The sequence below is a fragment of the Acomys russatus genome, chromosome 9, assembly GCF_903995435.1.
Source record: "Acomys russatus chromosome 9, mAcoRus1.1, whole genome shotgun sequence".
In the NCBI taxonomy this organism is placed as follows: domain Eukaryota; kingdom Metazoa; phylum Chordata; class Mammalia; order Rodentia; family Muridae; genus Acomys; species Acomys russatus.
The window spans coordinates 41,894,067-41,921,089 of record NC_067145.1 but is presented as its reverse complement, the minus strand read 5'-3'; the positions used below and the strand labels follow the sequence as shown (position 1 = coordinate 41,921,089).

Sequence of the window (27,023 nt, the reverse complement as noted above, 5' to 3'; positions counted from 1 at the left end):
CCAAGTACGAAGGATGTTAGTTAAAATGACATCAGAATAATATGGAAAGGCCATTTTTATCTGAACTATATTAATGAATAAATATCAAACGATATTAAAAATAGACATTAAGTCCTGCTTACAAAGAATTATTAAATCATTAATCTGCTCATAAAGGAGAAATTAAATTTCCTCTGACTCTGAAGTGTATTTAGTTAGTGTTGAACACTTCTTATTACATTGGTGAAAATATTAGATAATTTCCCACCAACTTATGTATGCCACGTAGCACCTGCAATCAAATGTAGGTGGAACTGTACCTTTTCTCTCCAGTGACTTGAACATTTGAGATGCTTCCGTTAATTGGAAAGACCATCATCTTTGATAACTTTCCTGATCCTTCCGATACATGGGAAATCATTGAAACCATCGGCAAAGGAACGTACGGGAAGGTTTTCAAAGTCCTGAATAAGAAGAATGGCCAGAAAGCGGCAGTTAAAATTCTGGATCCGATCCACGTGAGTCACTCTGAGTGTTTCTAAAGGTTGTGTTCATTTACTTGTTTGTCTGTGTGTGGGGGTATGCATGTTCATGTGTGTGGAGGCGCATGTGGACGCAAATGTGCATGCGGTGTGTGCGGGTGCATAGAAGGCCATTTCTCAGCCTTCACTCGCCTTGTGTTGGGGAGGCAGAGTTTCCCATCAGCCTGGAACTCACTATTAGGCTTGACTGGCTGGCCATGGGTCTCCCTGACTCTGCCTCCCTAGCTCGGGGGTTACAAGCATGCACCACCATGTTCAGCGTTCTTATCTGGGTCTAGGAGTCGTGGGGAATGAACTTGGGTAAGCACTTTGCCAGCTGAGAGATTGCCCCAGCCCCTAGCTTTTATTATATAAATTTCTACTTTATTTTTCCTTGGATTAAACACTTTGAAAGCATGACGCCATCTTATGACAACTCACTCATCAGGGTGTCATTCTGAAAGAAGGAGAAAATAGAAAAACAAGCAGAGGGCTAAGCATTGGCTCCTCCTGTACATGTTTTGCACATGTAATAAAAAGGTGCCACAATAACTTAAACAGATGGATAAGCATGTAAACGCAGCTCTCAACAAGGAAGCAGTTGATTGAATGGCATTTTATTCTTCAAAAGTGTCATAGCAATAGACTCTTGGGTCTAGAAGTTCTCCTGAAAATTTAGACCTGAGCTCCATTTTTCCTGCACTCACTTGCACTTGGGTAATATTTCTCTTAAGCCAAACTGGAGTGGAAAGGTTAAAAAAGGTTAAACTGCACCATGAAACCAGTCGATATGCCCACATGGGTGGGGAAAGCTCACTGAGCTCTACCCTGGAAAAATGCTTCAGGAACTTACTGACTTCTGAGAGAGGGAGGATCAGCTTTTCCAGGGGTTTCCCTTGGTGGATTTGATCTATCAATTCCGGGTGGTCAGGCCGAAATAGAAAGAAATGGCACTAAATGCCCCCCCCCTCTCTCTCTCTCTCTCTCTCTGTGTGTGTGTGCATGTGCATGTGCATGCACGTGCGTGTGCGTGTAACTGTAAGGACAAGAGAACTCATGAATTTCACAGGGAGTAGGGCAATGTAGGAGGTGGAGTTGGAGGAGGAAAAGGTAGAGGTAGGTGAGATAGATAGATAGATAGATAGATAGATAGATAGATAGATAGTCCTCTTGTATGAACTTCAAAAAAAATAAATTTAAAAAGTGGCATTGTTAAGAGGTGTTTTCACAGAGAAAAGTATATTGAATTTCTCCCAGAGAAGGGAATTTTCACATCTGCCTAAGTGTGCCCGTAGCAGAAATGGTGTTAGTTCATCGGGGTGAAGTCCCTCATTGAAGAATGGAGCTTCCTGTACAGCCATGTGTTCTCTCTTGAGTGACTAGCAGGGGTTCCCCACACTGAACTGTATACCCCACCCCAGGCTTATTTTTTGAGAACAAGAGTTGGCAGTGTGGAAACATCTGAGCCTCTTAGAGATAACTAAGCTTCCCAGAACACCCAAGGGAGCCCAATAGATATGGTCAGAATCACATACTCCCACATCGACTGAGGGGCACTTTTATTAAAGGACTCTTGTGCTCACAGTGGAAGTATGACATGTACCTTCCCCACTCGTTTCCTTATTGATAAGAGCAGGTCGCTAATGATGCACATGGTCATCACTCTTCCACAGCTCACTCATGCACCCTGCTCATACAACACTTGGTGATCTAGACCTTTAACTATTTCTAGAGAGAAGGGGAAGGAAGGGTAGATGAAGGGAGAGATGGGGGGGGGGGGGGGAAGGAGATAGAAACACAGAGACAGAGAGATTTAAAAAAAAAAAAGCATGTGAAAGTCAGAGGAACACCTCTGGTCGTCTCAGAAATGCTTTCCGTTTCTTTCATCACATTGGCCTGGAGCTCACCAGTTAAAGGTGGGCTGGTCAGCAAGCTTCTGACTGCCTGACTCTACCTGCCCAGTGCTGGATTACAAATGCGCACAACTGTTCCCTGCATTCTTAATGAGTGTTGAGCATCAGTACCAGGTCCCCAGGCTTGTGAATGAATTACCTTACCAATTGAGCCTCGGTACCTCTCTAGCCTTCTACTGTGTTTTAATGAAAGATTTCACAACTGTGGTAATTAATTTGTTAGTTTGCTGATTTTATTCTTGTCGGAGAGCATACACAGTTTCCTAAAAATTATTTATTCTTCATTCATCATGTAACAAGCCAAATTAAAAAAGAAACAAAGCATAGCCTAGAATACACCCCACTTCCTAAATAAATATTAGGATCTATTTTCTAAGATGAAAGAGTCTTAGTATTTTGTATATTTGTAAAAAAATTTTTTGAGTTTTGATCCTCTGCAAGAAAAGGGCAGCATGAGCAGGACTGGAAGGTAGACCTGTATTTTCCACCGAATATCTCTGAGCCTGCCTTCTTGGAACTTACATTTTCTTTATACAGTGGTGATTATGTGATTTGTAGAGAAACAACAAAGGTTTTGACTGTTAGAGCAGTACTGCTAAGATTTTCTCCTACTGTCTGCAAGTTGCCCCATATAGACATGGTGTTCTAGAAACATGGCCACATGGCTTTCCAGCATTTTCTTAAGGTGTCCACTCATTCTACTTGTGTGGATGAGCTGTTAGCTAACTTAACCTTTATCCGTTCATATGAACTAGCCCCGTTTCAGTGTTTTAAGGAGGAATTTATTGCCTGCATGATGGTTTTTTATAACTTTAAAATATACTGATTTCTGAACCAAAGAAACTAATTTTTCAGCCTTTTTAAAAAAATTTTAAATCGTAGTCTTTGTCATTGCAATCAAATCACTAGTACAGTAGAAATGAAATCATCTGGAGTAGTACTCCATTTGCACACAACCATAGCCTTTTATCTCTCCCTTTTAAAACTTGGTTATGCTAATCCAGATTGATATGCATTGAATTAGTACAAAAATGACAAACTCTTTCAACAATGTAATGAGAGACTTCAATTCTGTGTCACAAAACTCTGTAGCATCGACTATAACCTATTTGGTATTCTCTATTTAGTATCCTAATGTTATTCTATTAGCATCGTTTGTGTTTTCTGATCAATGTCTTTTTATGACCGTTTTTAACCCAGGATATTGATGAGGAGATTGAAGCAGAGTATAACATCCTAAGGACCCTTTCCGACCACCCCAATGTGGTCAGATTCTATGGGGTTTACTTTAAGAAGGACAAAACAAATGGAGACAAGCTATGGCTGGTTCTTGAGGTGAGTGATCAGCTCTGCTTGTGTGACGGGGATTTGCATTGTGGCCTTGGGGGACTTTGTGATTATGTCACAACTACAGCATGCAAAGCCTGTGTCTAGTGTATCCCTTGATGCTGATGTCTTCAGGATAAAACTGTACCAGTTTGGGCACTGACATCTTAGAGACATCATGAAAGTCAAAGTCTACAAAGACCACTGAAGATTAAAAGGAAATGAGTCCATGATAAAAGACTAAAGAAAATAAGATGATTTTGTCATACAGAGAAACAGGTTACAAGGGAATCTCATCTTAATATGTATGTTTAAAAAAAAAAAAAAAACATTTGGTACTTGGAAGGCAGAGACAGGTGGATTTTTATGAGTTGGAGGCCAGCCTGGTCTGCAGAGCAATTTCCAGGACACCAAGGGCTACACAAAGAAACCCTGTCTAAAAATGTTTTTAAGAGAAAGGAAGGGGATCGGGGTTCCAGCTGAGGTTCCAGGTTCTGGTTGCTCCAGGTTCCAGCAGAAGAAATCCTGCTGATTACACCAGGAGAATTGTTTCTTGGAACTGATATGCTTACGGTTTCATTATTGTATTCTTTAATTCTCTTTTCCCATTGTTTCAGTTAGTCAGGTTATAAGTAAGGTACTCTCAGTTAATAGGTTCTTTTTTTCTTTTAACCGTTTTTTTACAATTTTATTTTGAGTGCGGGTCTCACTCAAGTAACTCAGGCTACCTTGAACGTGCAATCCTCCTGCCTCAGCTTTCCCAATAGTGGGATTGCAGGTGTGAGTGACTAATACCCAGCTTTGAGGGCATTAATAAGTTCTTAATAAAATAGATTTGTTAAGAAAACTAAGCCTACATGAAGTGTCCAGTCTTATGACTGTACGCTTCCAGATGACCTTTTGTTTTCTGACTCTTGCCCTGCCTTCCACTTTCCATCCCTGGTACTGTGCTCTTCCGTTTCAGCGAGCACCTTCCATCCCTGGTACTGTGCGGGTTATTCCGTTTCAGCGAGCACCAGTGAGCTTCAGTGAGCCCTTCAGTTTGTACTTCTTTTGCTTTGCTACATCAGGCCTGACTTGCTGACATGATTCCATACTGTGAAGGTTGGAATCTGGCCCATTGGTCTCCCACTTTCTGTTTTCTTTGTATCTCAGACTGTTTCTATACCTTTATTAGCATTTAAATAGATATTTATGAGTAAGAGGAAATTAACCTGTCTCTCACCTGCAACCTTTAATTATATTATAGAACCTTCAGAAACATAATATTATATTTTTAAGAAATGCTTAAGAAATGTTATCTGACATCCATAAAATTTAAATCATTGCTCCATAGTATTAGACAATTTACTATTACAAAGCTAAACTATATTTTCTACTATAAGATAGCTTTATATCTTATTTTAAATTATATACTAAACAAAGCTAAACTTTTATTCATCTAAATTTAATTATCCAAGTAATAGAATGCAAATTGTGAACCTAAATCTCTTTTTCTTACATCAGTAAGGAAGTTTTTAGAGTCTTTACTTCAGTTTTCCATTTATCTATCTGAGCTGTTTTGCTGTATGAGTCTTGAGTGCAATTTTGCATATACATCAAATACTTCTAATAATGTGTGCTCAGCTTTACAAAGAGATCAGCAGTGAAACGGAGATCTGGATTCTCTGCCTGATACAGATCTGTATGGTCAAGGAAACAAGCTGTGACATTTTGTCCAGAGCTTAAAAAACATTAAATAAGATCTTGCCATTTAACCTGTCAAACTTCCATTCTAATTACAGTAATATTTCTTAATATAAACCCTACGAACTAGGATTTATTTGAAAGGAGTTCAAAACTCTTGATGACAGTTAAGTGGGTGTGGGTGGGTGGGTGTGTTTGTTTTGTTTTGTTTTATTGTTGTTGTTAATGTTGGGTTTTATTTTGTTTTTTGAGAAAAGGTGGAATGATTGTCTAAAATGGTTTTAATGAATCCAGCTGATGAAACGGAGTGTTATTCTGGCATAATGAATCAGTCGGGACATAGAGGGTTCTTTGAACTTTGTCCATACGCTTTGCTATGAGACAGAGATATCACACATTTCCCCAAATGGCTGTAGAGAAGAAGATAATGCCACATAACAAAGTACACTTCATGTCAGCTTGACTGGGCTTGGGGTCCCCTGCCGCAAAGCATTGTTCTAGGTGCCTGTGAGGCTGTTTCCAGAGAAAAGTGAGGAGTCCTGCACTAGCTGTGGCCAGCACTCCCCATGGACTGAAGTCCCAGAGTGAACTAACAGGGAAGCCAGGGAACACCAGCATCCACCACTCTCCGCAAACTGGCTCCCTGACCGAGGGTGCAGTGTGACCACCTGCGTCCACTCCTGCTGCCCAGACCTCTCTGCTGCAATATACACTTAGCCCGTGGGTGCCATAAGCCCCTCCTCCCTTCCGGTGCTTTTTGTTGAGAATTTTATTACAATAATGAGAAAAGTAAAATAAACATCAAGATCCTTATCTAGCTGAACTAACAAAGTTTGTGTGGGCATAAAGAAAGTGAGAAATTAGTAAATGGATGAAATTATTATCATTTGAATATGTAAATTATACTAATTACATATATACACAAGTGCCTAGAAGAACAATTACCTGATTTATAAACGTGAATGGTACAGGTGCTACTTAGAGGCACATTTTACAAAATTGGCTGTGGCATCAATCCTTTGTGCTACAAAATGACTGCTAATTTTGCCTCTTCTCATAATAAAGGCCAAATAAATTATTTTGTATGAATATAACCAAAGGCTGGGCAAAGAGAGGGTGATGTTACCCAAAGAATCATGCTAATAACACTCAGCTTTTAATGGGGCCTCCTATAAATAAGGTGTGTTCCTGAGGGGTTGAATCTGAGCTGTGAGAGGCAGCCCTCAGGATCCATCAGCCTGCCAGGTGGGGGAAGGCCATGCTAGCTTATACAAATGCCTGTAGTGGCTTCTCACCTTGATAGCTTTTTTCACCTAAATTTCAATCCAGGATTGAGATTGTCGTAATACAGCTTCTCCATATCTTGCGAGGGCAGTCTGTTTCTCACTTTGAAAAAAAATTACCTTTTCTAACTTTGTCACTCTTTATTTCCATCCATTTTGTTACCCCATAAATATCTGAGCATCAATAGCGCACAAAACCCTTTAGGAATTGCCTCCCTTTGACTGCCCTGCCTGCTTAGTCCCTGGGTTAGTGAACACAGCCATTGTTTGGTCATAAAAAGAGACGGGAGTCAGCTTAGGCCGAGCCTTCTGCTTTGTCTATGGAACACCTGTGGAGGTTCTTATCATCACGCCGTATTTTATTACTTATAGTGATGCATATATAAAGGCAAGGCAGATGATTTTATTTGTTTTTCACTACGCCTCTTTATACAATATCTTAACTTTTGTTGTCCTGCCCACACCCACGTGGGGTGTGTGACTGAGTCGGGTTAGGTTTCTGACTATTCTTTTCATCGGAACCAGGAGAGCAACACAACGGAGTCACATCGATTTAAATCGCTCCCATTAATCCTCTGCTGCTACTGCTGAGCACAAAAGAAGGCCAGAGATTTCACTGTGATTTTCCCCTTCCTGGCTGAGTGAACAGCCGCATTTTAACTCCAGGAGAAAACCCAGACTCCGGAGCCATTTCCTTAGAGCCAAAATTCAGAGTGGGACATTGGTCTGTAAAAAGAGCCTTTCTCTTCTAATGCCTCTCTGCCAATTGCTCCTCCGTGGAGGGAGGTGCTGCAGGACTTCATCTCAGTCAGCTCTGAGCTGCTCATCTGTCATAGTGACACCGCTTTCTTTCATGGCTTTCCAATTATGACAATCTTCCTCTTTGAAATTATATCCCTTTCAGGAGATCAAAGACTGGCAATTACAGGTGGTGTTTGAAAGGCGAACACACACACACACACACAGAATCAGTAAATAGTTACAAAGCCTCTCAAATATACATCGTAGGTCATTGAAGTGGCCTTCATAGGTCATGCGTCAGGCATTACTGGTTTTTCTTATGCTTACATCTGGAAAGTAATGCAAGGTCTGTTGTAAGAGGAGAATAAAACAACCAGGATGATGAAGACAACAGAGTGGATGAGGGTTTTCTATTGGTTCACTATTAACACATTGATATTCTGTAGTTGGGAGGGGGCGAAAAGCCAGGGCAGTCTGTGGCCAGGAAGCTGGCTCCTGCCTGCCTCTCATAGCTCTGCATTGTCCCTTCTTCCCTGTGGCAGCTCACAATTGCAGTGGAGCAGCAGCCTGACAGCGTGATTCCTTTCAGGCTCTTGGGGCTGAAAAACCATTCCCAGCTCTCATCTGAAAGGCTGTTATTTCATATGCCTGCAACAGAATAGACAGCAATTACCTGGAGCCATTTCCTTTAAGGTTTTGTTTAAAGAGCAAGATGGAGGAAGTGGCCTAAGTGTCCTCCTTTATGCTGGTCTCTCTGGATATGCATAAATAACGTATATATACGTCTCACTGTCATTTTCCCATGGTAGACATCAAGGCTTGCCGAAGTCACTGCTGCCCACACAGGAGTGCCAGGTTACAGTGTGGCTTCAGGGACTGTGCTGCTAATTGATAGATTAATATTTTCCTTATGTGCATCAAAGTAGTTCATCTGATAAATTGCTTTTCTTTGTCATAGGCTTTTGACTATCCAGTCCTAATATGTGATGTGTTTCCCCAGGAATTTTGAGCATCTTAGAGAGAGCTGTTCTGTATCTGGATTTAGTGTGTTGGAGTTTGCAAAGTATACCCCAAGTGAATCAGTTATCAATAATCCCCTGAAATGGCATATGAGGCATCACACAGTACATGAGCACATATTAGGAAACGCCTCTTGGGTGGTATCTGTTTTCATAATTTTTATCGCTTTTGTGCTATCTAGAATTTAATGTGTTAATATTAATGCAGGTTTTATTGAAACATGTCACACTTTGAGCAGAACCCTTCTATACTGTTGGGAAAACTGACCTGTTATTGTGCACACATGTCTGTATGCATGGATACTTTCATAGAATTTACATGTAGTCATTTATTTCCTGAACCTCTTACATTGGGCTGGCCATGATGGTAGGTCCGCAGTATTCAGTACGAACCAGGATGAACTTACATTAGAGATCGTTAGTGTAGTGGTGGGGGAGATGATTTGAAGCTAAAATTAATTATTGTATAAATAGACATATTAAGACATAATAGAAGAGAAGACCTTTGACAAGGGACAAGGGAGGCCTGTCATCTTAACTTGCTGACAGAAAACAGTAATGGCTGCAGGAGCCCTGTAGTTTCCTCCAACCTGTCTGATTAGAAGTGTGGACCACTTGTACTGATGAAGCAGAAAATTCTTGAGTGAAAATTGGAAGCTATTTTATTTATTACTTATTTTGAGACAGGGTAGTCTCTCTATTATGTAGCCTTGGCTGTCTATGTAGCCCTGGAACTCACTATGTAGACCAGGCTAGCCTTCTCCTACCTCTGCCGTCCAGATGCTGGGATCACAGGCGTGTGCCACCCTGCCCAGCTTGCAGCTATTTTTAAGTAAACACTCAGGTGATTCTTATCTCAGGAAAGGGTAGACAGCACTCCTGTAGGTCTGTCAGTCTGCAGGGAAATAAGCAGAGGAGGAGGTAAGGCTAAGCCATAATCCTGCTTCCAGCCATGATCGTGCCTGTGTCAGCATGCTAACTTCATATCCACAAACAGAATACTGGGCAAAACTGGACAAAAGTAAAGCATCTTTCAAACAATGGGAAAGTGCCACACATTATAAAGCTTACCTTTAGAGGCAAGCCCTGCACCATAGTCCCCAGAAAGGCATAACCTAGGAGGCAGTTGAGAGGTAGATGTTAAATCCCACCCCCACCTCCCTGCAGCTCACCTGTTTGAATCTAGTCTCCACCTGGCCATACTATTTAGAGAAGTTGTGAAACTTTAAACAATGGTTCTCAACCTTCCCAATACTGTGACTCTAGTATAGTTCCTCATGTTGTGGTGACTTTCAACTATAAAATTACATATGTTGCTACTTCATAACTGTGATTTTGTTGCTGATGAGTCACGAGTCACACACACACACACACACACACACACACACACACACACACACACACACCAAAGGGGTCATGACCATTGTGTTGAGAACCACTGTTTTCCTACAAAGAGCTTAACTGGAAGATACAAGCTACTAAGTCAGGTGGTGGTAGGGGAACCAGGGTACTTCAGGATTATGGCTTAGTTTCACCTCCCCTCCAGAGGACTAGCTGCTTGTGGTACCATGTGAGAAGCCGTGCCACCCTCCATGCCTTCCTTTCCTGAGGGATCAAACCCTCTGAGCCATGAGCCAAATAGAATCCCTCATCCCTGAAGATGTTTCTGTACCATATTTGATCACAGTGATGAGAAAAGCAGCTGGGGCAGTGGTGACCAAAGAAGTTCTACATCACTGAAAAGATTGGAGAGGGGGCGTCCATGGTTAGGGGGTGTCTATGGTTAGAGATCAGAGAGAACAGGAGGTGCTGCAGAAAACTGCCCCCTGAAAGGAAAGACTGTGTATGTAAATTAAACACATGCAAGGAGGATTCAGACTAGAACAAACAGAGTGTGCAGGTGTTGGGCAGAGGAGGAACTGGTGCAAGGCTGCAGTCTGCACAGGGTGGGTTTGCTGTGTAGTGAGGTGCTCAAGTTCTCACTGACTGACGGTACCTGAAGCGTTTTCTAGGGACCCCAGAAAGGTTGTACTTTTGAGGGAAGGCTTCGCTAGCCTTAAAAGAAGAGCTTCCTGGAAGGCTTGAGCTAATCTATATGTTAATTAGCTGCCTTCCAGAATGAAATTCAGTGTTCATTCATGTAAGACGGCAAAACCAAGGAATTCAATAACATAACATTAACAAAGTCCAGTTGCAGTATTAAGATACACGCACAGAGGGGAAAATGTGCACCAGTCAGAAGAAAATGTCATCAGTGGAAAGAGGCATTGGAATTAGCGAGTTAGACCTTTGATGCTGTTATAAACGTAAAAAGTTAAAGGAAAATTAACAATATTGAAATAAATGGAATCTGTAAAGGACTAAGCGGAATTTCTAGAATTAAAGCAGAGCAGTCACTATGAAAAATAACAAACTAAAGCACAAGAATGGAGGTTAACTTTAGATGAGCTGTGTTGGAGAAAAGATGTGTGTATCTAAATACAGGAACCTCACAATTGTCCCCACTGAAATTGGGTAAGAAAACTATACCAAGATTTATCATAATGAGAATACCAAAGTCTGACACTGAGGAGAATTGTGAGCACAGCAGAAAAGTCTGTGTTGCACATCTGAGCAGTCTCCGAGCAAGGCGGCCAATGGCATTTCCTAAGATACCCTGGAATGACATCTGTGAAGCGCTCCGAGTAAAACGACGCCATCTCAGAATTCTGGACCCAGCTAAAAATTCATAAAGGAAGATAAAAATGAAGACGGGGAATGGCACTACTAGGAGGTGTGGCCTTGTTGGAATAGGTGTGGCCATGGTGGAGCGTTTTACTAGGGGAAGGCTTTGAGGTTTCAGAATCTCAAGCCAGGCCCAGGGTCACTCTCTCTCCCTGCTGCCTGCCAATGAGGATGCAGAACCCCGAGCTACTTCCACCGCTGTGTCTGCCCTCATGTCGCCATGCTTCCCTCTGTGCTAATAGTGGGATTAACCCTCTGAACTATAAGCCAGCCCCAGTTAAAAGAGACCATGAATTTGAAAGAGAGCAAACAGGCAAGGGGTACAATGGGAGGGAGGAGGGAAGGAAGGGAGGAGAAAATGATGTAGTTATAATAAAAAATTTTAAACTCTCTGTTTTAATATTCACTCTTTGGTATTAGCATTAAACATAAAACCAGAGACACTAAGTCACTTAGAAGAAAAACTGGGGAAGAGTCTGGAACATATTGGCACAGGAGACAACTTCCTGAACAGAAAACCAATGGCTCAGGCCTTAATGTCAACCATTAATAAATGGGACCTCATGAGGCTGAGAAGCTTCTGTAAGGCAGGAGACACTGTCAAGAGAACAAAGCGACAGCCTACAGACTGGGAAAAGATCTTCTGGTGCCTCACATTTGACCATGTCCCCTGGAGGGGGAGACCTGGTGGCACTCAGAGGAAGGACAGCAGGTTGCTGAGAAGAGACTTGATACCCTATGAGCATACACAGGGGGAGGTAATCCCCCCCAGGAACAGTCATAGGGGAGGGGAATAATGGAAAAATGGGAGGGAGGGAAGAATGGGAGGATACAAGGGATGGGATAAACATTGAGATGTAACAAGAATAAATTAATAAAATAAATAAATAAATAAATAAATAAATAAAAACATCTTTAAAAAGAAAAAAAAAAACAATGGTTTCCCTTACAATTTCAACACATTTGTTCGTTCCTGCTTTCATGCCTTTGTTTACTGGTGCATCTTCACATACAGCCCTGGCTACCTTCTCTCTCTCTCTCTCTCTCTCTCTCTCTCTCTCTCTCTCTCTCTCTCTCTCTCTCTTTTCTTCATGTCTATAGAGTAGCATTTTCTTATTTCTTCCTTTGTCTCATAGTATTTTGACTAAAAACTGGACATTTTTTAGGCAACCCTGTTGTAGGAATTCTAAATGCTAATTCTCTCAGAGGACTTGCTGTTTGGACTTGTTTGTTTAATGGAGGAAATCCAATAGATTTACCCTCACATTACTCCTCAGAGGGCCTTGATTTGACATAGTCACAGTTATCCAAGAATGATGGTGCTTTTTAACAGGTACTTCTTCCTACCTCTGAGGATTGGGGAGCATGCTTTTATGTATGTGGATGCGTGCCTCTGGTCGTGTGGCTCTGTGGAAGCCAGACACATCAGGTGTTATCCCTTAGGCTCTGTCTAGCTTTTTTGTTGAGACATGGTCTCTCATGAGTTCCAGATGCACCAACTAGGCTAAAGTCAGCAAGCCCCGAGGATCTTGCTGACTCTCCGCCTCCTAGGTGCTGCAATTGCACCCTGTGCTACCTCGGCTACCTATGGATTGGTTCTGGGAATCAGACTCAGGTTCCTGTACTTGTGAAGCAAGCACTCTACCAACTGAGCTATCTTTCCAGCCCCAACTGTATCTTTCTTTGATTTTTCTATTTAGCCAGTCTGCCTCTGTATGGCACCAAGCTGTTGAACTCCATGGTCTGCTAATTCCTCTGTGGATTTCAGCAACGTCCTAGGGCAAACAATTGCTTCACAGCTTGATCAGCCAAGCACCAGCACATGTTCTGTGAGTAGTCTCGAGGACCCCAGCAGAGTTCTTAGCTGTTTCTTTGATCTTGTCTCCTAAACTGCACAGTCTATAGTTAGCCTGCTGCTCTCACAGAGTGTCACACCACCTTGCAATTACCAGAATCTTCACTATTTTCAAAAGGTTTTTTAGATTCGAACTTCTCACTCTCTCCCAAATACTATTAGGAACATTGGGTAGAATTTTGCAGCCCTCTGTTCTTAGGGCTGGCTGTGGGCAAAAATCTCTGGTCCACTGTTTCAGAGCTGCCAAAGGAGGCCGAGACCCACATCTCCTGCAGAGACACCTGCTTCCTGAGAAAGGATGTAACCTCTGTTCTCAGCTTGTCTCTTCTGGCCTTGTACCCTATACCTCATGAACAAGCCTGGGTGGGAGTAAGTGTTAGCAGCATGGGCACCAGAATTAGGGCCTCTGTCCTGTGGATGGGGACACAGCAAAGGAAGGAGACCCCTTGTCCTTACCTGGAACGTAGCTTCTAGAGCACAGGCTTGGGAGACTGTGAGAAATGCAGGTGGTCTGCACACAGCTCTGTGCCCTCTGTTCTTATTGTAAATATTCTCTGCTTCTCTGGTTTTTATGAATGTTTAGATTACTAGATACTGCATCCATGAATGCTTTATAGTAGAATTAAAAAAGAAACAAAAACCCTGTGAAATATTATAAAGAGAATTGGGTTTTTTGCCTTCTGTTTGGAGGCCAGCCTTACACTGGCAAAAAAAAAAAAAAAACAAAACAAAAACAAAAACAAAAACAACAACAACAAAACAAAAAAACAAAAAACAGGGATTCGTTCCAAAGAACTAGCTTGTTGAAATGTTCAAATAAATTTGCTGAAAGAAAAAAGGTCTCAGACCATAATTGCATTTACTATGGTAAAAGTATATGTTGGGGGGTGTGTGTGGACCATCTAAATGTGTGCCAAAATTCAGGGCCCATGTTTTGAACACTCCTAGAGAGTAGGAATAATAAAAACCTCACCTACTAAAATGCACCCACCCTAAGCACTTTACAGAAGCACTTACAAGACATCTGTTTAACACTTTTAGGCTTTGAGGAAAATCAAGCTAAAAGCACAAACAAATGCTATTTGATATTCACTAAAACGGCTGGGCTTACAGAGGCCAATGATGCTGGGAACAGAGGAGGTTGTGGAGCAATCTGAACCCTTTTCATTGCTCATGGCAGTGTAAAACGAGGCCATCACTGCCACCGCATTCCCTACATGCCCTGACGTAGCACACATCTAAAGAAAGACTCAAGCTTGAATGTCAACAGCACTTCTGTGAAACAAATAGAACCAAACTGGAGTGAGCACTGGGAAACGAAGGTGTGCTTCTGTGTCTCAGGGCAGAACATGGGCTGTTTTAGCAGATGACCTCAAAGCACACTGGTAACGAACAAAGCACATGAAAGACAGCAAAAGTAAGAATTTCTTCCTACAGGTATTAATAATCCTTTTTCATAAATTTCAGTTTATTAAAAAAAATCTTGTTATCTGTCTTTAAAAGTACTGAATGCATTCAGAAGGCCTGCAAAAGCTGCCCTTTGGAAGCGCCACGATGTTGATTACAGAATACCTTCCCTTGTGTCCTGATTGTTTCGGCTCATGTCTGTGTGTTAGATGGTTGAGGATGTTCTCAGTTAGTGTAGCCCTGATTCAGGAAAATTATACTTCAAGTTTGTTTAATTAAAGAGCATCCAGACTCTGTTTTCACATTATGTTGCAATGCTATATACTTTGGGGGTGGGAATTGACCTCCTAGCATGAATTTGCTTTCCCTCTCTCTTGGTAATGTGAAATTGCTTAGGTTAAATATAACATGATCCATGTATTTGGTTTTTATTCCTCTAATGAAGTTGCTGTTGTCACTGTTGACATTTTGGCCTGGGTGATTCTACATTGTAGAGGGCTGTTCTCTGAGCTTTTGAATGGTTGGCATCATGACAAAACCGCTAGATGCCAGTAGCGGTTTCCTTGCCAACCCCATCATAGAAAGTGAGGTATCCCTGAAAGTAGACTTGAAAACCACTGGTGTGTGTCCTTGTCATCTTTGATCTGCCTGAAAACCTTTGTATATGCCAATAACTCAACAAGTATTTGTGGAATGTGAAGAAATAAGTTGTGATTCTTCTGAAATACATTTGACTATAATTGTTGTTATGATGAACTCCTATCTGTATGTGTCACATCAAGAATACTTCCACGTCAGCACCTCACTTCTGTAAAAACATACTGGATGTAAAATTCAACCCTGCAGGTGAGCTGGCAGTTAGTGGTTGCCAGGGAAGACTGCCCTTCTCTTCCATTGTCCAATTTTCATTAAATAACCTTCCACTTCCACTCATGCAAGTGACTCTAACTGAACACGCCTGTATTCCTAGCACTCCAGAGGCAGAGGCAGGCAGATCACTGCGAGTTTGAGGACAGTCTGGTCTACAAAGTGAGTCCAGGACAAGCAGCACTACACAGAAAAACCCTGTCTCAAACAACCAAAAAAACAAACAAAAACAAAATACCACTAAACCAACCAACTAAACAAACAAAAAGACATGAAAGTAGAAGGGCGATCTGTTGGGAAGAGGGGTCTCAACAAGAGAGGAATGGCGGATGAGAGAGGGCGGTGGGAGTGAAAATGACCAAAATTCATTATATCCATGTTTAAAAACTGTGAAAGAGCAAAAATGAGTTGGGAAAAAAAAGTCAACCAAGAATACATAATTTCTGAGAGCACACTGGAAAATGGTATGATTTTTTAATTAAACTTGAGTAAGTTTTATATGGCCTTTCATTGTGTCAGTATTAGCAGCTGGGATTTTGCTTACTTGCTTGAACAGATATTAGGTTTTCCGTGGTTTGGGTTTTACAGAAAGATTAAACTGAAAATATAGAGCAGGTGAGAAACCTCCTTTACTCAGATTTCCTCTGTCCTGACATTTTACGTAAGAGAGGTGCATTTGTTGCCATTTACAAGCCAATAATGATATATTACTAAATCCCCCAAAGTAGTAATAATCAGGTATCCTTCTTTTAATAAGTAAATAGTGGCCCTCCATCCAGTGGTGTTTACCAGCAGAGGAGGAGGAGGAAGAGGAGGAGAATAATTAACATTCAGACAATATATAAATATTGTCTATAAAGAAGCAATGGGTGGATCTGGAGCTCACTATGCTAAATAAAAGAAGCCAGAATTTAAACTTCTTCACTAAGAGCGGTTGGTGTCGACCTAAACAAAACAATGAGCCAAAGATATTCTCCCAATACTAATATTTGTTTCAGAACAAGAGAGTCCACAATGGCAATGCAATGACCAGAGTTAATTCAGGACATTCAAACAGCTAAAGACAAGAAGGAAGCTTTTAAAGACAAAAAGTAGCGAGGTACATTAGCTGTCTTGGATGCTAATCCACGGCAGAGTGGTTAACAGAGCAGTGGCACCAGTCTGAGGCTGAGCTTGTGCAGCTCTGGGCAGATGTGCCTGAGAAGCAGGTGGCCTCTGTGTAGGTTTGTGGTCCTGACAGTTTTTGGTCATAGAAGAAGTCAAAGAGCAGTGCATGTGAGCCTTTCCTCTTTATTTTTGGTCAGGCTGACATAAGTGACCTCACTTTCTTTGGACATGTTCATATTTCTTTTATGTTAGTCAACCACAGAATGTACAACCAGGGAGGTCTACACATTGCAAAAGAAGAAGAGAGGAAGGAGGCAGCTGAGGAGAAAGAGGAGAAGAAGAGAGAAGAGGGAAGGAAGGAAGGAAGGAAGGAAGGAAGGAAAGAAGGAAGGGAGGGAGGAAGGAAGGAAAGAGTGGACTCTCTAGCATTGCTTTTCAGAAAGTTGCCAACTAGTTTCTAATGTCTGGGTCCCTTTACCACAGTGGTTCTCAACCTGTGGGTAGTGGCTCTTTTGAACTGTATAGCCCTTTCACAGGGGCTGCCTAAGACTATTGGAAAATGCCATTATTTACGTTATGATTCTTAGTAGTAGCAAAGTTACAGTTACAATGTAGCAGTGGAAATGATCTTATGGTTGGAGTCACCACAACATGAGGAACTGTGTTAAAGGGTTGCAGCATTAGGAAAGTTGAGAACCATTATTGTAGAAGAATGGCCTGGCATTTTAAAGGACTCAGTTTCTTTGCAGATGTTGCAGGAATAATTTTGTAAGAGACCCTGCCAGCCTATGGTGGAGGCAGCCTGACCCTGTATGGTGCATACAGGATAGCAGCACTTTTATTATGCTCATCTTCCTGATATAAAAGAAACCACAGACCTGGAAATACTAGGCTATACATAACCGCACATTAGCTGGAAATTGTCTTTGAGTGAAGAAAGAAACAAATTATGAATGTGCTCCCAGTTATTCACCTTTAATATGGAGATGATGGTGCCTACTTCCCAAAATGGTGAGGCTTATGAGTAATGTGTGCCAGTGTGCCCAGTGCCCATCTTGTCTGTTACTATCTAATCTAGAAGTGTTCAGCGTCCCAGTAAAATTAGGAAAGATGTTGGGGAAAAGTTCATTCAGTATTTCAAAATAGGACACTAAAGATAAATTTGCTTTCACTCCTCTTCCCAGCCTGTGTGTGAGTTGGAGGGTCAGAATGGTGGCTCTCTGGGATTCCAGGCAGTGATGCTGTGATACAGATGGAGATGACGGACGAGGAGCAGGAGATCAGAGCTGGGGCAAGAGAAAGCACAGACAAGATCCCTGGCTGAGAACAAGGCTTAAGGCAGAGTCCATAGTATATGGTATCAGGGGACCAAGGGCTTGTAGAATCCAAGCATCCTTGAGGTGTTGCCTTGGTCCAGACCCACCCACCCAGTGACCTTCTCATCTCCTTTGCTATATCAGTGTTGGTCCATGCTGGAGATGGATGCCTCCTTTGAAAGTTGTCAGTGGGACTTAATGTCACTTAATTTTGCAGAGCCCAGATATGAAAGGGTTCTCTACTGCAGACTTTATTCTTGTCTGTTCAGATTCTCTCTGCTTTTGTGTCAGAGAAGGAGGGTACTGGGGAGTACAGGCAACAGAATATTCCAAATTGTTTCCTAGAGTTTTATTTGTCATCTTTATTTCAGTGTATTTCTCAATTTTGCCTAAAAGAAGGTTTGTTTCTTTTTAAGTCTGTATACATTTAAAGTGATAGGTTTCCATTGACACTGTTGAACTCTATTAATTGAAATATCAGAAGTCAGTATAGCTTCTGAGGCTTATGTCCTAAATTGGGGGATAAATTGTAAAATCATACTTCTTATCCTTAAATTTAAGTAGGAGGTTCTCTTCTGAAAATTAATTTACATGAAAACTGAATTCTAGCTCTCAGTCCTATGTGAGCACACGTCTCTATTTTTCATTTCATTTGTGAGATCATGAGGATAATGAGGGCCATTTAGCAGACTGCTTACAATAGGAGGCTGGAACACTTTTTTGAAGCATTTTAAGAAAATCTTTTACAGTAAGAGCTTTAGAACACTGTGCTCATACTAATGTCCATCCAATGCGTTCATTTCCAGCTGTGCAGCGGAGGCTCAGTGACCGATCTGGCGAAAGGATTTTTGAAGAGGGGAGAAAGAATGAGCGAGCCTATAATTGCATATATTTTACATGAAGCACTAATGGTGAGGCCATTTGAATTCTTTGTGCAATAATTAGGAGGTAATTCTAACTAATAAAAATGTGGATCCCATTTTTAGTATTGACTAGAACAGGCTCCTGTGCAGCCTGAATATTTAACATAGACAATTTGGGTTCCTTATTAGAAGTCAACTTTGTCTGTGTTGGTAGGATCCTGATTTCTACTCTTAAGCATCTTTTTAAAAAAAAATTATAAAGGTAGAAAATAATTTTTCTAATTGCTATTTTTTTCTTTGCCACTATCTTAAATAAGTGTATCTAGAATATTTTCCATTGTTGGAATCAACACATTTTTAAGGCTTTGGAAAGCAAGCGAGATGTTCAGCAGGTAATGGTGCCTGCTGCCAGACAGATGACCTGAGGTGATCTGCATAGTGGGAGAGAACTGACTTCCACACGCACATGCTTGCACATGCACTTGCACACACATGTGTGCACTCGCACACATAAATAAATAAATAAATAAATAAATAAATAAATAAATAAATAAATACATACACAAACATAATTTTAAAAAGATATTTTGGAGTAAAGCTCAGAAGTGTGCTCTTATTTTGTGACTTACTATGTTGTCCAAGTTGGAAATGATACGGTTGGATTTGACTAACTCAATGCAAAAACACTGGGTTTTGGATGCTGATTTTAACACGTGTTTGGTATTGATTCTGAAAACTGTTTCTTTGTTTTACACTTATAAGACTCATTATACATTTTCCACCTTCCAGGGACTTCAGCATCTGCATAGCAACAAGACTATCCACCGCGATGTCAAAGGAAATAACATTCTGTTGACCACTGAAGGTGGAGTAAAACTAGTAGATTTTGGTAAGTTTTCTTGGAAGTGTGCAAGGACCAGGGTGATTTTTTTTTATTGCTTTCCAACAGGCTTACCTTTTCTGAGTTGAAAGTAGGAAAACAAATCAGAATCTCATTCAGATAATTTGGCAAACAAGCCTCCTGGCTTCTGAGTCACCCGGCTTAGTCCCCACATAACTTATATGCTTGTGTGCAGTTTGTCTACCAGCCGGGCAGCATCCCAGATGACTACTCTAAGCCTATTCTGAGAATTCCCTGGCCTCTGTTAGGGATTGCTTATGAAGAAACACGTGTCCACATCCACGATTTTGAGGTGAGGGAGCTCTTCAAAGAGCACTGAAGAATATCCCCCGCCTTCTAAGAGGAGGCACCGGGAGAGGTGTTCCTGACATTCTGTATGTGTCTGACCATGATGCCCATAAGATCTTTGTTGACCTTTTTACCTTCGGAAGAAGGCGCAGCTGAACAAGGATAGAGTCAGAGGGGGTTCTGGATGGCATGATTGAGCCACTTTCCTGGCTGCCTTTCCTCTGTTGTGTGACATACTAAATGCCCATGGTTACTAAGCCAGTTTTGTTTCTGTGTTATAGCCCAAGATACATACTGTGCTTTATCTGGAAAGATGTTTTCACTTCAAAGGTGATTCTGTACTTTGCCATGTTTGAACTTCTAAACCTGTGACAGTGGTGACAGTGGTGACAGTATTCCAGGACATCTCGGTGTTGCTTTTAGGCATTCCTTTCTTTCTTTGTGCCTTCCAGCTGGGCAAGGTGTCCACCTTGTGCTTCAAGATCCTGTGAGTTTCCTTGTTTGTTTTTTTCAAATTTTATCACATAGAATTATGTGGTCTTTACAGGCAAATTAAGACACTTAGAAATATAAGTAGATTGACAGCCTTTCAGAATCAAGACTGTACCTCATTCAGTTCTGCAGAAGTACTGCTTTGGCCATAGAAAGTCACAGAATATAAATTGAATTAAAAAACTTAGTTTCATTTTTGCATTCTAGAAACTGAACCTCGAAAAAATTAACTGATTAATTTTAGAAATTACCAGGAAGTCCAAGTCTGTAATGCCCTTGAGTTAGCCAAGCTTGGCTTTCAGAGAGTTAGCATGTCTACCCAATATACACTGCACAGTATTGTTTATCCCACTTGAACTTTTGCAAACTGTTGAGCAGTCATGAGATTGACATGAATACCTGATTCATACACTGAATGCAGCCGGTCTAGGTTGAATGGTCGGGCATTCAAAATGCAAGAACAATGCAAGAACACTTTGCTCCATTGCTCCCCAGGCAGGACCAGTCTTCTATGTAGAAAACAATGCTGTCTCCATTCTAAGACACACCCAGTGGAGAACTTGATATTGAACTGTTGTGGTTAATATAAATATAAGGCCTAATAAATATTTATTATTAGACTCATTATTATTACAGCAGTGTTCTCTAACCTGCTAGCAATCAATGAAGACACAGATATCTGTTATATTTTAAAATAGCCTTAGTTGACCTGTGGCAGGACAGATATTAGTTCCCTAAACTACATCCCATATTGGGGCAGGTATCCCATATTCTGTCCCAATCCCATGCCATCTACTTCTAATAATTTCCATTGAGCTACCTTCCTCCTTAATCCCAAATACTAGCTAATGCCCTTCATCTGGGCCAAACCCTCCATCCACGCTGGCCATGTGCTTCTCCTCCACCTAACCCATGGTGCAGCCTTCTTCCTCCTCTCTTTCTCCTCAGTCTCTGACCAGCTTCCTCTCCTAAGAACTTCTCTGTCTGATCAGCCTGGGGAATCTTACCTATGCCTATCCCATTTGCCCTGCTTGGGTATGTTGGCTTTTTATTGGCTAAATGAGAGTAAGTTCTTAGGCAAGGTTACAAACGTTTTGGGGGGGTGTGAGTCTGCTCATTTGGGCAGCAACTAGCCCAAACCCCAACAATGAACTTGAGAGCTCATAATCTCCATGCTCTCAACTGCGTAACCTATATTGAAAGATATTTAAGAAGCGACTATAATCAAACATCTCCAGACATTAAAGAAAACTCTTATATGCCAGTGGCCTTGACAAATTTACTTTCAGAGATATTTTCCAAAGTCAATTAAAAACGTCTACCTAGATTATAGGTAATATGGGTGCTTTGGTTTTGATGTTCGTTTTGTTGTGTAGTGTTAAACCTTACATATCTCAGGCAAGCACTGTGTCAAAACAGATTTTGCTCCCAGACCTGTAACCTTGTATGACATCTTTGTAACCTGCTATACACGGATTAAAAAACAAAACAAACAAAAAAAAACAAAACAAAATGAGATATTTGCTTTTAGGTTATTTTGTTTGTAGACTTTCATCAGTCATTAGAAACAAGGCCAGTTGTTTATTAAATGTTTTCCTGGTGTCCAATATCCAAGTCATATCACATTAAGCATACAACACAATGCTTTTATGCCTTCTCTTCAGGTTAAACAGATACAGGAATTGGTTCACTCAGATGGTCAGTAGCGTTCTTATGAATTAAAACATGAGGGTGGTAGGGTGTAGCAATGCTGCCTGGGAGCAGAAAGAGTAAAGTAGAGTAAAGCACAAACTACAACAGCTAACCCCCGAAGCAATCCCTCATTTTATGTGTAAATCGAGTTTTCAGTGCTGGCAGCTTCTTGGAACAAAAGGATTTAGAGTAAACTTAGCTTTACTTTCTTGCATCCTGAAATGTACTCTGAGCTCATTAGAGGATGCTGATGATAGTAGGTGGCTGTTACTCTAGGTCATGTATGCACATCTAAGTGTCCAGGGCTAGGTACCACCAGCAGAAGAGAACATGCAACGTGTACCTTTCTGGATCTGGGTGGTTTCACGCAGTATAATATGTTGTGCTTCCACCAATTAACCTAAAAGTTTCATGAGTTCATTTTTCTCTTCAGGTGAGTGTTATTCCAGAGTGTATATGAACCACATTTGCATTATCCCATCTATTAAAGCCACTTAGGTTGTCTCCGTGTCCTAGAGTAGAAGCCACATGAGTGAGCGAGCGTCTGTGGAGGAGGATGTTGAGTTCTTTGGGCTTATGTCAAGGAATGGTATTGCTGGGTCATATGGGAGATTTATTTTTAGCTTTCTGAGACTTCTCTACACTGGTGGCCAGAGTAGCTGCACCAGCCTCCAATCCCACAAGCAGTGAATCCTCTTCTCCCAACAGTGTTTGTGGTCAAGTTCTTTTCTTGGCCTTAGCCATTCTGAGTAGAGTAAGATGGCATCTCAAAGCAGTTTTAGTTTGCATCTTCCTAATTGCTAAAGATGCCGAGCATATTTTAACCAGTTTTAGTTTTTATGTTTATTTTTCTGATAACTCTGCTCAGATCCATAGCTCGGTGTTTAGTTGTGTTGTCCGTCTTCCGCAGTCTTTGTCTTTTCAGTTCTTTATATAGTCTGGATTTAACCCTCTGACAGATACGTAGCTGGCAAAGATTTGCTCCCACGTGTAGGCTTCCTTTTCACTTCGTTGATTGTTTCCTTGGCTTTACAAATGCTTTTTGTCAAATCCCTATGAAAGTAACATTTATATAACTCATGATTGTCTTGTGATTCTTTCTGCTGTATGTAGTTTATTTTATTTATGTGTAATAATACAAATGTATGTGTTAAAAGAGATATATGATTAAAAAAGCAAAAAGAAAAAACATGGAAGCATTAAGCATAAAAAAAAAAACAAAAAAAAAACAAATGCTTTTTGTTTTAGTTCTGTTTTGTTTTTGCTTTTCATTGTGTGTTTAGCTTGCTTTCTTTTCTTCTTTAAAATTAATTTATTGAGTTTATGTCCCCTGTGGTAGCTTCCTTCCTCCTCTCCTCCCAGTCCCATCCTTCCTCTTCCCAGTCACCCCTCCCATATTCCTCAGAAAACAGGAGCCCCACGCCCCCACCCCCCACCACCTGCTTGCCCACCCACCCCAGCTCATCAAGTCACATCCTCTTCCCCTTGGCCTGGCAAGGGGGTTTCACAAGGGGGAAGAGACCAAAAAGCAGACAACATGTCAGAGACAGCGCCCCCACCCCCACCCCTGCTCCCCTTCCAAAGGGACCCACCTGAAACTTGAGCTGCCCATCAGCTACGTCTGTGTTGGGAGCCTAGGTACAGTCCATGCACGGTCCTTGGTGCTTTTGTTTCCCCAAGCCCCTCTTGGCTCTGCTTAGTTGGCTCTGTTGTTCTTGCAGAGCTCCTCCAAGTTGTTTTATTCTTCCCCGCCACATGGGCACTGAAAAGAACACCACACCGTCTAACTATACAAGCCTCCAACCGGAGGGAGGAGGACACCAATCTACCCACAAAAACTTCAACACAAAATTTATCCTGCCTACAAGATATGCAGGAATAAAGATAGAGCAGTGACTGAGGGAACCAATGCCTGGCCCAACCCAAGACCCACCCCCTTGTGGAAGAGAGCCAACCCCTGACACTATTAAGGATATTCTTCTGTGCTTGCAGAAAGGAGCCTAGCAAGATTGTCCTCTGAGAGGCTTCCCCCAACAGTGGTTAGAAATAGATGTTGAGACTCACAGTCAAACACTGGGCAAAGCTTAGGAAACATTTTAATTCCTAGACAAATGGAATCCTAATTTAGAAAGCCCTTCCCTATACCTGTACCTTGGCAGATGCTGCCTCTATTTCCTTCTAGCAATTTTAGCATGCCGTGATTCACATTGAGGTCTTTGATCCATTTAGACTTGTTTTGTGACATGTGATAGATAAATATGGGTCTATGAACAAATATGTATATGCATTTAAAAATAACAATTAAATAAACCATGACTTTGAAAAGGGCAGGAGGAGTTGGAGCTAGGAGAGGGAGGGACAGGAATGAGGTAGATGCAATGCTCATGTATGAATTTCTCAAAAACATAAGACCATTTAAAAATCAGAATATTTGCATTTTGTCTCCTTTTAAATATCTGACTCATGGTTGTTATGTTTCTAATAAATAGCCCTTTACTACAGCAATGTCAGTGTTATTTTAAATATAAAGAAATCTAATTACACAAAAAGTAAGACTTGGCTTGATAATACTAAGCAGAAACATAGTCTGTCTGAAAACAGTCTTTGTTGTTAAGTGAGACACAGGATTGCAGGAAACCACCAGAGCCTTCAGAGAGCTACAAGATTAGCGAGCTGGTGAATATTTTGAATGAGCTGCATCAGCAGTCACGGGTGCACGGTCAGTCAATAAATAAAATGAGCTCCCGGGAGATCGACTTCTGTAGGCAGGTCAACTAATGTTGAAAAACAGCAATCCATATCTTGAATGGAAAGTGATCAAGAGACACAGTTTGAAGGCAGCTCCCGCTTTCCTCCCTGCCGGGATTTCCCAGGGAGCTTCATCTCTAACAGGACACTTAGCACTTCAGAACAGGAGTATGAGATACACAGCTCGTGATTTATTTAGACACTGTTCTTATGACAGAAGAGTTTATGCCTTTAAATCTCTCATTATCCACATGCCCCATTTTATACTAAATCCCTTTTCAGGGCTGCATAATGTGGGTCAAAGAGTAGTTGTGACTTAGTCATTAATAAGCCACTTGTTAGAGTCAAATGAGGAAGGTGAACTTGAAATTTAAAACTAGAACTACCCTTACCCTTTCTCTCATCTCAAGAATTCGGAACAAGAGCCATTAGTAAGTAGGTGGGACAGGCAAGCACTGAAAATAGATGCAGTTCCACACCGTTTAGATCCTAACAGAGGTAAGAAAGATGTCCACACTAAGAGGGTGGTGATCATGGTGGCAGGGGACTGGGTGTTGAGTTCCCAAGTGGAACAAGAAGGACAGCTATGAGGGGTGGTATTAGTGATGTCAAGCGGGTTTTCAGGCCTAAAGTGAGGTAAAGATAGCATCTGCATAGTGGTGAGGGTGGTGAGGAGACACTGCAGCCTTGATAGCCTCAGGAATTAGCCAGAACAATAGGAACCAGGGTTCTGCCTGATAAAAAAAAAGAATTGCAAATATGAAGAGGGATAAATATATATGTGTAGGTATAAACAAAGTATAAGAATATAAGCCCCATGCGCAGGAGAGGTCAGTCAACACAAACTAGGTAGAGTTCCTGTTTTTTGTTTGTTTGTTGGTTTGTTTTTATTTTTGTTTTTGTTTATTTTTTTTAAGAGAGGGGATGTGAAGTTGGATGTTTGGGGAGGTGGGGGAGGATTTGAGAGGAGATGGGGGAGGGGAATGAATGTGAACAAATGCATGAGATTTTCAAAGAATAAATAAAAGCATTATTTTAAAGCACAGCGTGTGTTGTGAAATGTGTGTGTGTGTGTGTGTGTGAGAGAGAGAGAGAGAAAGAGAGAGAGAGAGAGAGAAAGAGAGAGAGAGAGAGAGAGAGAGAGAGAGAGAGAGAGAGGAGCCTTCCCTCACCATCTCCACTAATGGTGGACCTTGGTTTTAAAGTAGCAAGTCCCACCTAAGAGGAAGCAAGGGCTTTTAGAGAAAGAATGATTTTAGGGCTGAATAAGATAGCTTGAAACCTGCTTTGTCCAAAACATTGAAAAATGTCTCAGTGAGTGAGGGCACACGTCAAAGATGCTAACATGGAGCGAGGCCCCATCACCACATCTGAGAGGATCAAGGAAATCAGCTGAACAAAATAGAGAAGTCTGTTAGTCCATCCTGCCGTACATATGCACACGTATAGAAGAGGAAAGTGAACGCCTTGTATCTCAGATAAGGATAGAAGGAAGAATGGACTTTTAAGTCATCATTTGTCTGTTTCCATAGTAATAATTAACTTATCCAGTAGATGCCTATATTAATGGGTTAAATTCTAATTAGAAACAGGATAGTCTCATAGGCGTGAAATACTTGTTCACAAAATGTCTATTAGACACATCGGAAGAGAAACGGCATGAAGGAGAAGACTACAGGCAAGCGTCAAGCAGCCAGAGGGAACACGACTGGTCACAAGAGGATTCAAAATCAGTTAACCGGTGTCACATCTGTTGTATTCCCACCAAAGCTCAAATATTGAGGCGATATCCACCAGTTCAAACGGGGAAACAGTCTATGAGCTAATAGGCCTCAAATTTGAAAACTACACAGGTTTTGAGATGCAGTGAATGATAGAGGAGCTGGCTGGACTGCTGATCAGGGAGATAAGGCATCGCAAAGAGAGAAAGTATCTTGGGTGCATTTTGGTTTTGTTATAATGAGCAGTTTTGGAACTGTTCTTGAAACTTGAGGTTTGCAGATTACATGTCAGAAGTATATGAGTTAAGACCTAGCAATTTTGATGATTATAACGTAGGAATAGCCTTCTTTGTAGTAATTACAGACTGTTTGAGGATGTAAAGGGCATTGTTTGGGGCAGTTTGCTTATTACCAAATGGGGCAGGCATTACAAAACACAATGAAATGAAAACCTTGTTTCTCCCTTGCCAACTTTTTTTTTTCCAAGGCAGGCTTTCTATGTGTAGTCCTGGCTGTCCTGGACTCTCTTTGTAGACCAGGTTGGCCTTGAACTCACAGAGATCTACCTGCCTCT

At 41.3% G+C, this 27,023-nt stretch overlaps 1 protein-coding gene across 1 annotated transcript in view; it reads left to right on the top strand.

Moving 5' to 3' along the window:
* Positions 1-317: 317 nt before the first annotated feature.
* Myo3a (myosin IIIA) overlaps positions 318-27,023 on the top strand; it is a 160,311-nt gene continuing 133,605 nt past the window's right edge. The window contains exons 1-4 of the mRNA XM_051150895.1: positions 318-497; positions 3,614-3,748; positions 18,551-18,655; positions 19,397-19,496. Of these exons, the coding sequence (XP_051006852.1) occupies positions 330-497; positions 3,614-3,748; positions 18,551-18,655; positions 19,397-19,496 (508 nt within the window). The 5' untranslated portion in view covers positions 318-329. The remainder of the gene's footprint in view (positions 498-3,613; positions 3,749-18,550; positions 18,656-19,396; positions 19,497-27,023) is intronic.